General features: G+C 39.8%; 1 protein-coding gene across 1 annotated transcript in view; it reads right to left on the bottom strand.

Annotated features, from left to right (window-relative positions):
• LOC142760819 (guanylate cyclase soluble subunit beta-2-like) overlaps positions 1-9385 on the bottom strand; it is a 57035-nt gene extending 47650 nt beyond the window's left edge. Inside the window, exons 1-3 of the mRNA XM_075863999.1 lie at positions 8765-9385; positions 6347-6420; positions 3020-3114 (exon numbers count right to left, since the gene is read on the bottom strand). Of these exons, the coding sequence (XP_075720114.1) occupies positions 3020-3114; positions 6347-6420; positions 8765-8767 (172 nt within the window). The 5' untranslated portion in view covers positions 8768-9385. The remainder of the gene's footprint in view (positions 1-3019; positions 3115-6346; positions 6421-8764) is intronic.
• Positions 9386-12542: the final 3157 nt, after the last annotated feature.

Below are 12542 nucleotides of genomic sequence, written 5' to 3'. Positions count from 1 at the left end.
TGCCGTAGGACACACAGGAGATTTTATATATATATATATATATATATATATATATATATATATACACACACACACACACACACACACACACACACACACACACACACACACACACTAGTCCTCAGTGAATTAGAATATCATCAAAAAGTTAATTTATTTCAGTAATTCAATTAAAAAATGTAAACTCAGATTATATAGATTCATTACACGGAGTGATCTATTTCCAGCATTTTTTTCTTTTAATGTTGAAAATTATGGCTAACAGTTAATGAAAACCCAAAATTTAGTCTCTCAGAAAATTAGAATATTGGGTAAAAGTTGAAAATTGTAGACTCATGTTGTCACACTCTAATCAGCTAACCAACACAAGACACCGGCAAAGCTTTTCTAAGCCTTTAAATGGTTCAATAGTCTGGTTCAGTAGGCTACACAATCATAGGGAAGACTGCTGACTTGACAGTTGTCCAGAAGACGCTCTTCACAAGGAGGGTAAGCCACAAAAGGACATTGCTAAAGAAGCTGGCTGTTCACAGAGTGCTGTATCCAAGCATATTAATGGAAAGTTGAGAGGAAGGAAAAAGTGTGGTAGAAAAAAGTGCACAAGCAAGAGGGATAACCGCAGCCTTGAAAGGATCTTCTAGAAAAGAGCATTCAAGAATATGGGGGAAATTCACAAGGAGTGGACTGCGGCTGAAGTCAGTGCTTCAAGAGCCACCACATACAGACGTATCCGGGACATGGGCTACAACTGTTGCATTCCATGAGACAACGTCAGAAGCGTCTTACCTGGGCTAAGGAGAAAAAGGACTGGTGTGTTGCTCAGTGGTCCAAAGTCCTGTTTTCAGATTACAGTAAATTTTGCATTTCACTTGGAAATCAAGGTCCCAGAGTCTGGAGGAAGAGTGGAGAGGCACTAAATCCAAGTTGCTTGCGGTCCTGTGTGAAGTTTCCACAGTCAGTGATGGTTTGGGGGCCATGTTATCTGCTGGCGTTGGTCCACTGTGTTATATCAAGTCCAGAGTCAACGCAGCGTCTACCAGGAAATTTTAGAACACTTCATATTTCCCTCCACTGACAAGCTTTATGGAGATGCTGATTTCATTTTCCAGCAGGACTTGGCACCTGCCCACACTGCCAAAAGTACCAATACCTGGTTTAATAACCACAGTATCACTGTGCTTGATTGGCCAGTAAACGCGCCTGACCTAAACCCCAAAGAGAGTCTATAGGGTATTGTCAAGAGGAAGAGGAGAGACCCCAGACCCAAAAATGCAGACAAGCTGAAGGTCGCTATCAAAGCAACCTGGACTTCCATAACACCTCAGCAGTGCCACAGTCTGATCGCCTCCATGCCACGCCGCATTGATAACACCTCAGCAGTGCCACAGGCTGATCACCTCCATGCCACGCCGCATTGATGCAGTAATTCATGCAAAAGGAGCCGTGACCAAGTATTGAGTGCATATACTATACATACTTTTCAGTAGGCCTACATTTCGGTATTAAAAATCATTTTTGAAATTGGGCTTATATAATATTCGAATTTTCTGAGACACCAAATTTTGGGTTTTCATTAACTGTTCACCATAATAATCAACATTAGAAGAAAAAATACTGGAAATAGGTCACTCTGTGTGTAATGAATCTATAGAATATATGAGTTTCCCTTTTTGAATTGAATTACTGAAATAAATTCACTTTTTGATGATATTGTAATTCATTGAGAAGGACTACTATATACTATATGGCCAAAAGTTTGTGCTCACCCCTCCTAATTATTGAGTTCAGGTGTTCTCAGCCACAAACATTGAACACAGGTGCATAAAATCAAGCACACAATCTTGAAATCTCCACAGATAAACATTGCTAGTAGTATCGGTCGTACTGAAGAGCTCAGTGACTCAGTCATAGAATGCCACCTTAGCCACTGGTCAGTTTGTAGAATTTTTGTATCGGTTAGATCTACCACGGTCACCTGTAAGTGCTATTATTGTGAAGTAGAAGCAACTAGGAGTAGCAACAGCTCAGTTACGAAGCAGTAGGCCACGTAAACTCACAGAGCGGGGCTGTCAAGTTCTTAAAGGTTATGGCGTGTAAATAAAGCTAAATAAGAACTGTGCATCTGGAGCTTGATACAATGGGCTTCCCTGGTTGAGCAGCTGCACAGACGCCTAAGATCACCATGTGCAATGCCAAGCTTCGGCTTTAGAGGTGTAAAGTGCATCTCTTCTGTACTCTGGAGCAGTGGAAATGTGTTTTCTGAAATGAGGAATCATGTTTCACTATCTGGTAGTTCGATTGCCGAATCTGCATTTGGCAGAATCCCAGAGTGCTACCTACTGGAATGCTTAGTGTTTACTGTAAAATTTGGGGAGGAGGAATGATGGTCTGGGCCTGTTTTTCAGGGTTTGGGCAGTGACCCTTATTTCCAGTGAATGTTAATGTTAATGCTTTACCATACAAAGATATTTTAGACAATATTAAGATTTAAACTTTGTGGTAACAGTTTGGGGAAGGCCCTTTTCTGTTTCAGTATGGCTGTGCCCCAGTGCACAAAGCAAGGTCCATAAAAACATGGTGTGATGAGTATGATGTAGAGGAACCAAGTGGCTGCACAGAGCGCTGACCTCAACCATATTTAACACCAAATTGAAATGCCGAATGCAAGCTAGACCTTTTCATCCAACATCAATTCCTGGCCTTACAAATGCACTTTTGACTTAATGGGTACAAATTCCCACAGACAAAATCTTGTGCAAAGCCTTTCCAAAAGACTGGAGGCTGGTATAGCATCAAATGGGGGCCCTACTCTATGTTAACGCTTATGGTTTTGGAATGGGATGTCTAAGGAGCTCATCAAGGTGTGATGGTCACACTTTCATGCGTTTAGCCACATATATATATACACCTTTTTATATGACATGTTTCATATATTATATTACAACTTCCTTAGTTAAACCACTCAAATCATTAATCAATGACAATGAGGTTGGTGAACTTTTTTTTGAGGCACACTTACCCAACATCTGACAGGCTTTTTCCACTAACTGCAGTGTGATTTCATCTTTGTACACTTCATAAGTCATGAAGGTGTCCTGCACTCCAGTTTTAACCCTGTTTTAAGTGATATCAATCATAAATATAAATGGTCCATTATCTCTCATAACATGTGTAAAAAAAATAGTAAAAAGGTTGCTGCATGTAAATAGGGTAAAGAACGTATTTAATTCACTCAACTACCAAGTAGACACGAAATGTTGCTTTCACAATAATGTCTATAAATCTAAGTTATTACTTCCAAATACATTTCAATTACACGATTGCTGCCCCCATATTAACAGAATAAATATAATGACTCACATCCCGCAACATTCTTCCTGTTATACTAGAAAATGTAATGTTGCACAATCATAAAAACTGGGCTAAAAATAGACATTATTTTAATATTCTAAGATAATTTTACTTTAAATGCAATCATAAACTTGAAAATGCAACATAAGACATAGCAATAATTCATGTGACTAAAATAGCACTTTAATAAAACAAAACTGTAGAACAGAGTCACTGGTGTGATGAAAACAGTGCCCAATATTTAAATGCTACCCGCCCCTTCTGAATTCAGAAAAATTCATAAACATATCAATTCCGCTTGAAAAAAGAAAAATTTAATGAAGCAGATCTTGCATCAGTGAGTCTCAGCTCAGTTGTTCTATTCATTAGTTACACACAGTTGATCCTCCTGGTCTCTGGTATTGACTTTACAAACATTTTAAAGGCTCCCCCATTGGCGCCTTCATTTTAATTTTCACTGAGGGCTCCTGGCACCTATTTACCATCATACGACATCTGCCATAAAGAGCAAAACAGCTGATAGCTTTTCTTTTTCACCAGCCATAATCACCTACAAAAACTGCCCCTACCCTCAGTTTGCACCTAGCTATAAACTTTTAAACAGTGATACGAAGAGTGGCGTGACTTAGCCGAAAGATTTGTGGCGGTAATATCCTCTGTGGTGATGCTGCGGGGAAATTAAACATTTGTTGCCCGGTCCTTACCATTTTTACAGCTGATCGCTAGGGGTCACAGTAGCGCAACAACCGGTGATCAGCATATCATCAGGAGACCCTCTTTAATAACCCCTTTAAATTTACGATTGCATTTACAATAATTAGTGTCTCATGTAGAATGTAGAGTCCCATTAACTTAACTTAGTTTTATTAGAGCATGGTATAGACAACATCAATCTTTTTGTTATTTTGTTTCTGTCATTGACTTTAAGTTGTTGACCACTTCAAAATAGAAGAATACTTAGTTACAGATTAACTCCTTAACGACCGCCCACCATTTTTTGACGGCAGGCGCTGCTTCGCCTACAGCTACGTCTTTTGGCATCGTTGTAGAAGAAGCTGATGAGTGCTCCAGTAACTTACAGCTCCTGATCTTAGAGAAACCTGCTAAATAAAGCTGGGGTCGGAGAACATTCCTACTATTTCTCCCGCATAAAACAAGGCCTCATACAGCCACTTCAATGAAAAAATAAAAAAGTTATGGCTGCTGAAAGGCAGAGAGGCAAAACCAGAAAAATTTAGCTGGTCATTAAGGTCTTTTCAGGCCCGGTCATTAAGGGGTTAAGTCAATTACAATTTGTATGGACTGTATCCAGTGAGCAGAAAAACACAGCAATACAGATAATCATCAGACACCACAATGATCAAATTAAAAATACCTGAATCAATGCCAAACTTTAGCATTGAAACAGAAACGCTGTCACATCAATTGCCATTTGTACAATAGAATAATTTACAATGTAAATGTTCTGACACAAGTGGAGCCATTGAAGAAAACTCCCTTTCCGAGTCATGATGATGCAAATGGAGAAAGTGCTGGTGTGCTGCTTTTTCATGTACTGGCTACTTGTGAAAAATGCCTGGCACCACGCTGGACACCAACTGTCTCCAGGGCAATGCGTTTGTTCTGCCAGAGTTCAGTCTTAACAACGTTGACATCTAAAAGATTGGCCAAAGGTTTGGTTTTGGGGGTAAGCCATCAAGCTGAGGAGTAAACTCAGCAAATGTTTTGGATAGCAAAAAGGGGAGAGAAAGCTTAAGATGCGAGGTAGTAGTACCAATGTAAATGTCCAATCTTGCTCACCATTTTTTATTATTTATGTAAGTCCATGATTCTGTGCCGATTAATGTATCTCATACACAACTCCAAATCCCCTCTATATACATACAGTCAAATGATAACTTCGTGGCTGTCTGCAGACACCACTAGGTGGAGCTAATTACATACTGTTTTATAATGCAGTAAGCTCCTTAGCTCCCTCTAGTGGGGACTATATGCAGTCAGAATGTTATCAGGGTTTATCCAGGACTTTTCACAATCGGCAGCATAGCAGAAGAAGGCATAAATAATAAACTAGCAAATACTCAGCACCTGTAGTGCCCCCCGCTGCAGCACTGAGGTCCTTTTATCCACGGCTCCAGTCTCAGTAGCACCAGCATCGGTCACATGCCATTCATTGGTAATGTGCCGTTCACAGATGGTTGCAGCTAATCGTTGGCCTCAGCAGTCACGTGCCGTTTATGGCAGCATCATCTCTGAGACAAGCCATTGGTTGCAGCAGGACGCGACCAATGAATGGCGGGTGACCGCTGCAGGAGATTCCGGGACCAAGGCTGCGGAGAACAGGACCTCAGCTCTGAAGCAGGCGGCACTCTAGGGGGTGAGTATCTGCCAGTTTTTAATATCATGCCATCCCTTGCCCTGCTGCGGATTGTAAAATGTCCTGTATAACCCCTTCAACTCTATTTCTATGCAGGTGAACCGTAGATCTCTGTCAGTATAGAAGAGACTCAACTGTTAGGAAAAATATTTTAAGATATTCGTCAACAGAGAATATTGAAAAAAATATTGGGGAAAAAAAGTTTATATTTACTCTAAGTGGGTCGTTTAATAAAAGGCGTTTATTTTTTATAGAATCAAACTATTATTGCGTTATTTGGTAGCACCGCCAACACCTCAGTGTATAATATCTAAAAATCTTCAATACCATGAGCACCTCTATAATATTTAACAACCTTCAACCTCAAACTTTTCCACCAAATGTTAGTGTTTACCAATACTAAACATCTACTTGTCCATTTACTTAGTAGACTTTAGAACCACTACAATACAATACAATCATTTCACTGATTATAAAGTTTTAGTACGTAACATTTTTAAGATAATAATGTAGTAATGTGAATAACTGTGATTAAAACATTAATGAAATCATTCTGCTTATATGAACTCATACTAAGAAAACCCTGTAAGCAATACGTATTATATGACAGTAATTCACCTTAGTAAATCCCATGTCTCCTCACCATATTTCTCAATCACCAGTGACTTCAAGCAGGTATTAATGAATCCATACTGGAAGGAAAATACAGTGCACATAATCAGTTGATAAAAAAACTCAACAAAAGAAAACGATTAAAAGTAATACAATAGCACTTGGAAGGTACTGATTCTCCTTGCGGAGAAACAGCTGTTAAGGAGTCTCAAGAGAAATGCTCCCTGGGAAAAGTATGCAAAATAGCTCTCTTTCAGAGGGAAGAAATAGAGCCTTGAAACGTGACTTGGGTTAAAAGCCAAACCAGAGACACCCATCCGTAGACTGAGTGAGATGCCTTTGAAGCAGCCTTTGGAAGGTACTGATTCTCCTTGTGGCATCTCACTCAGCTAACCAGTACACTATTCTGTACTGATGAGGAGCAACAACTCCAAAAAAGTGCTGTCTACAGATGGGTTCTATAGTTCGTCACAGTTAGAATCCTTAGATTAACTTTTAGATTTAATTTGCTTTTCTGCTTTAAAGGGGCATGGAATAATAGCATGTGACAGAAAACAATACAAATTGTTTCCGGTCACCAAATCATGGCCAGCATTAAAGATTAATTGCCCAGGGCCTGAAGACCCCAGAGTTATGTGTATGCATATATTATTATTGTAATGATAGTGTAGTGGTGGAGTTAAGGCTGATTTGACAATATAATAAGCTATCATGAAGGCACTGTATGAAGGTTTATTTGAGTGCTGTATGAATTATTATTTTCACACTATGCGATGATACTATTTGCACACCATATTATGTGTAATGTTTGCACACGTTATGTTATTATTTTATCACCGTGTGATGGCATATTTAGCCAATTTATGGTGGTACTATAGCATTAAGTACTGTATCTCAGTATAACTTAGGCTAACTGTGTCGATGAAAACTGCAACACCTATTAATTGAAAAAAAAAAAAATTTAATAATAGGAATGTCTTTGCTCCAGACTACAGTCTCTATTTTAAGATTATTTTGCTGGAAAATAATATTATAATATTATTACAGGACATTGATATTTATGTTTATAAAATAATTTTCAAGGGTAGATCTTCTATGTAAAACTGTTGGGAGTGTGTATCTAACCTTTCTCTATTAGCTAGAGCCAAAAGCCAGGTCAAGCAATGTAGAGGACAGCCATCTATTAAAAATCAATCAATGATCGCTGATTTCAATGGACATCATATAATTCCTCACTATGTGCACAGCAGTTCCTCTGGTAATAGCATCTGACCCTGATGATTCACACTACCAGGACCTTCCATAATAAGCTTGTCACCAGGTCTGTCCAAAACTGATAAACCATTTTATTAATGTGGGATCTACAATGTTTTCAGTGAACCTAGAAAATATATTTTTCTATAGAATTCCAAGTGGTAGGTGAAAGTTGCATCTCATTAGAACAATAGCAACAAGGAATGAACTGTGTATCAAGTGGCAGACTTAGAACAGAAGGTAACTTGTATCATGTCATTTTTTATTGTGAATTAAGTTTTCTCACCATAGGCATAAATGGGAATGTTGAAGTAACTTTGGCATGGCAGGGTCAATTTTAAATTGCCAACATTTGGTGGCTTCCGTTTAGCAACGTAATGCATTGATACGGGATATAATTGTGGCGTGACAGCTTGCAAGGTAGTAGTAGCATGATGAAAGTCATTGTCTGTCCTTATACACATTTGGTCACTACTTTAGTCACACATTTTAGTCCAGAAGTATCATCTAATATATCTTCTACTAGTGAAGTTACCCATATTTGAAACTGCAGGATCTGGTATGCTGTCAATCACATAGGAATAGTTATTTTGAAGCGAGTGATTTTGAAATCCAGTATCCATGTCAAATCCCATAGATGTATACATTAGGTGTATTGGAACTGGGGTAAGTACTTGGTGGTGGGGGTGGTCCAATATGCCTTACAACATGATATGACTACTCCTCTGTAGGGCTCTTCCATTTCTTACAATTCACGTATTTTTGGATGCACTCTAGCAGAAAACATATCTAACCAATGCATACCAATAACACAATGGCTAAACTAACCCCATACCGTAAAATACATAATGATTTATAATACAGGCAGCTAAGAAATATATCCAGTATGTTATAGAAGACATATCTAAGGACATATATGTGAATCTAGTAACACACACCTACCTTCACACACACGCACACGCACACCCACACGCACACACACACAATATGTATATAATACACATACAGGTGTAGAAAAGCTCAGCTCCACATTTATCACAACTCAGTTATTTCAGGAAGGCTGCATTATTATTTAGGTTTTCCATTGAATTGCAAGTAAAACCTACTGTACTAGTTTAACTCATTGTGTAAAGTACACAGCAAAACATACATGATATCTCAATAACTTACCATTTTCTGGTCTGAATTCACGTCTACTTTATGAAGCAAATTGTCCAACACCGGATTATTGCTGATAGGGAAGCGTTAGCCTTATACTTGCCATAAAGTTACAGTCATTTCTTGGTAAACACACAGTATGAAATCCCCATTGGAAAAAGAGAGCAGCAATCTCCACACATAGAATGTACTTGCTAACAAATATGGAAATTTGCCTTATAGTAGTGATGATGCCCTTTAACATCCACTTATAAGAAGCAAGATGGGCACCTTGTATGCTGGTGAATGCAATGCTTTGTCTGTCTCCAAGACTGAACTTCCACAGTCTTGTAATATCCCTCAGCCTTAGTAAAGATGCTGGTAAAGAAATCCACCTGATGTCAGGCAGTTATAATGTAGAAGCTTTTGGTGGATGGGTTTTTCGGGAGCTTTTGGTGCGTATCTCCCTGTATATTCTCCGCAGTCAGTGCTGATGCCGCTGTCCACAGATCCTGGTGCTGAAATCCTTCAGTCTTGTGGAATGTGCACGTTTAACCAGTCTGCATAGGCACATCCAATGTCTGAGCGGATGAAATATCCCCTTCACGGTTAGGGGCTTGATTCAAATCCAAGTCATTTATGCAAGTCACAGTCTGCTGGAGAGCTTTTGACAAATGGATAATGTATTCCACTCCTGAGTCTCCTTTCTCTGGCAATTGTAATCACAGACACTAATAATAATTAATTTCTATGAGCTCTGGCAGTTCTGGTGCTAGAATGATTTTGATACAGTACATTACAAAGACCATAGCTATAAATAGTATGCATGTTTTCTTAATGCTTGTTATGTAATAGATGTAAAGTGCCAAAAAAAACCTGTTACATGGGGTGGTCTTCTGCTGTAGAACTGTAAGTTCCAGAATGCTTTATGATTCTATATGATATTAACTACAACACAACACTTTGTTTACCCAGTAACTGAGCTAAAATGGTTTTGGGATTTAAACCTACTGTGTGAACAACAGTTTTTTTCTACCAGTTGGTATATAGAACATTTGACAAGAATGAATTTGGCCAGATTCTGCTCGGCTGGGCGGTTGCAGTAAATTACATGGAGCCAGGTAATTTGTTGCTCTAGCAATAGACAGTGGCTGTTGATGAGGTCACCTTGGTGTGGAAGATAAACAATCATCACTTGTGAATGTCAATTGTATATTCCTGGGTAGACACTCAAGGTTATTCTATAATCTTGTACCACTGAAAACGCTAGCTGTGGGTATTTTATTGTTTTTGCTTTAGTAAATCATGCTCAGATTTTATGATATCATCTGCAAATCAGGCAACTCACAGTCAGACTTTTATTTGTAGAGGTGTTATTTTCAGGGTGCACAACGGAAATTAAAACAGTAGACAATGATGTAAGAACAAATATACAATTAAGATTGTACCTATTACTATCAGGGATGGGATGAGGGGTAGGCAGCCACCTAGGGCACCTTTAAACACTCTTTCTTTAAGTTTCTTTCTAGAGCCAGTAATACAATGTGCCTGAGCAGCTAAAAATACTGTATAGCACAACTGTAGATACACACACATACATATGTATATATACACACAGATGTAGCCATCTTTACCTTGACTTTTAACTTAAATACACAGTGGCTAGAGCCCTTATCTTGACTTTTTCAATTACTTTTCAATGGCTTTTGTTGTGTGATATCACCCTGCAGAAAGTCAAGATAAAGATAGCTACATCCGTATACAGGGGCGTAACTAGGAGCGACTGGGCTCCATAGCAAACTTTTGACTGGGGCCCCCCCTCCCCTGGGTGTCACACAACCCCCCCCCCCCCTTGTAGATAGTGCCTTTTTTACAGCCCCCCTGTAGATAACGCCATACAGACCCCCTGTAGATAACGGCATACAGCCCCCCTTTAGATAACTCCATACAGCCCCCTTTGTAGATAGCGCCATACATCCCCCTGTAGATAACGGCATACAGCCCCCCTGTAGAGAACACCATACAGCCCCCTCTGTAGATAACGCCTGTCAAAAATATTTTAATTATCTTTATATGTGTGAACATATATTGCTTTTGTGAAAGTGATTAGAATATGTTTAAAAGATAATATTTTGCATGGACTCCATCTTGTATGGTAGGCGTCCATTTTGGATCATTGGAATCCATCTTTTGGCCTGAAGGAGCCATCTTGAGATTAATAAGTAAAAAGTAAATGTCAGCAGATGTCCTGAAGCAATTCTATGTTATGTGTTCTTGAATTGAATGTTTTATTACTCTTGTAAGGAGCAGATCAAATAGCCTTGGCCGAATGGACAATGACATTGTTTACCAGAGGGAGGGGAACCAGCCCTGGAAGAAGCGCTCTGTTTAATTAATTTAAACTTATCTGCAGTCTCCATTCTCTAGTGAGATAAGAAGTAGACATATTAACATGTGTATATGAAATGTGTGTCTTCCCCATGGGACAAGGTTCAGGCCTCCTGGGGCTTGGAGGGTGAAGAATTATTATAATGCATTGAAATAATTCTTATTGGCTGAATCAGAGTCATTATCATATTGTAGATGATTGGCTGAAACCAAAGCCTACACCTTTCCTGTCATTATACCATATGTGGAGTTTTGGGATATTACCATATATAGAATGTTTATGTTTGCAAGTATGAGGTTACCACCTACTCTCATTTTCCTATAAATAAAGATGGATCCGCCCCCTAGGGCAGAGACTGTTTGAACACTGAAGCTGCGTGTCATGGTCTCTCCGGCCGGCCTCTCTCAGATCCACTATTGAGAGAGCATTCATTAATTTGGAGCTCATAGACAAATGCAGATAATGTCCAACGTTAACGGACATACTAAATTCTGCAGCGACACGCCATACAGCCCCCTGTAGATAACGCCATACAGCCCCCCTGTAGATAACGCCATACAGACCCCTGTAGATAACGCCATACAGACCCCTTTGTAAATAGCGCCATACAGCCCCCTGTAGATAACGCCATACAGCCCCCTCTGTAGATAATGCCATACAGCCCCCCTGTAGATAACGACATACAGCCCCCCTGTAGATACTGCCATACAGCCCCCTGTAGATAACGCTATACAGCCCCCCCTGTAGATAACGCCATACAGCCCCCCTGTAGATCGCGCCATACAGACCCCCTGTAGGTAGCGCCATACAGCCCCCCTGTAGGTAGCGCCATATAGCCCCCCTGTAGGTAACGCTATACAGCCCCCTGAAGGTAACGCTATACAGCCCCCCTGTAGGTAACGCTATACAGCCCCCCTGTAGATAGCGCTATACAGCCCCCCCTGTAGATAGCGCCAAACAACCCCCCTGTAGGTAATGCCATACAGCCCCCCTGTAGGTAACGCTATACAGCCCCCCATGTAGGTAACGCCATGCAGCCCCAACCCCCCCAAAAAATCCGACCTATAGTGTGTCCTACAAAAGACATGTATCCCCTATCCACAGGATAGGGGATACATGTGTGATCGCTGGCAGCGATAGGGAGAACGGGGGAACCGAAAGTACCCCGAAGTTTGCAAATGAACATCTGGATGATTCTGAGAGTGATTGGGAGAAGGTGCTGTGGTCAGATGAGACTAAAATTGAGCTCTTTGGCATCAACTCAACTAGAATTTTTAGGCTAGGTTAATTTTACCAGTGAGAGATAGATTATATTTAAAAAAAAAAACAGAAAATCACATAGTCAAAATTATATATATTTATTTGAATTGTGCACAGAGAAATAAGTATTTGATCCCTTTGGCAAACAAGACTTAATACTTG

Source organism: Rhinoderma darwinii, chromosome 4 (genome assembly GCF_050947455.1).
Source record: "Rhinoderma darwinii isolate aRhiDar2 chromosome 4, aRhiDar2.hap1, whole genome shotgun sequence".
Taxonomy (NCBI): Eukaryota; Metazoa; Chordata; class Amphibia; order Anura; family Rhinodermatidae; genus Rhinoderma; species Rhinoderma darwinii.
Note: the sequence above shows the minus strand (reverse complement) of the source record. Positions and strands in the feature narration are given on the sequence as shown.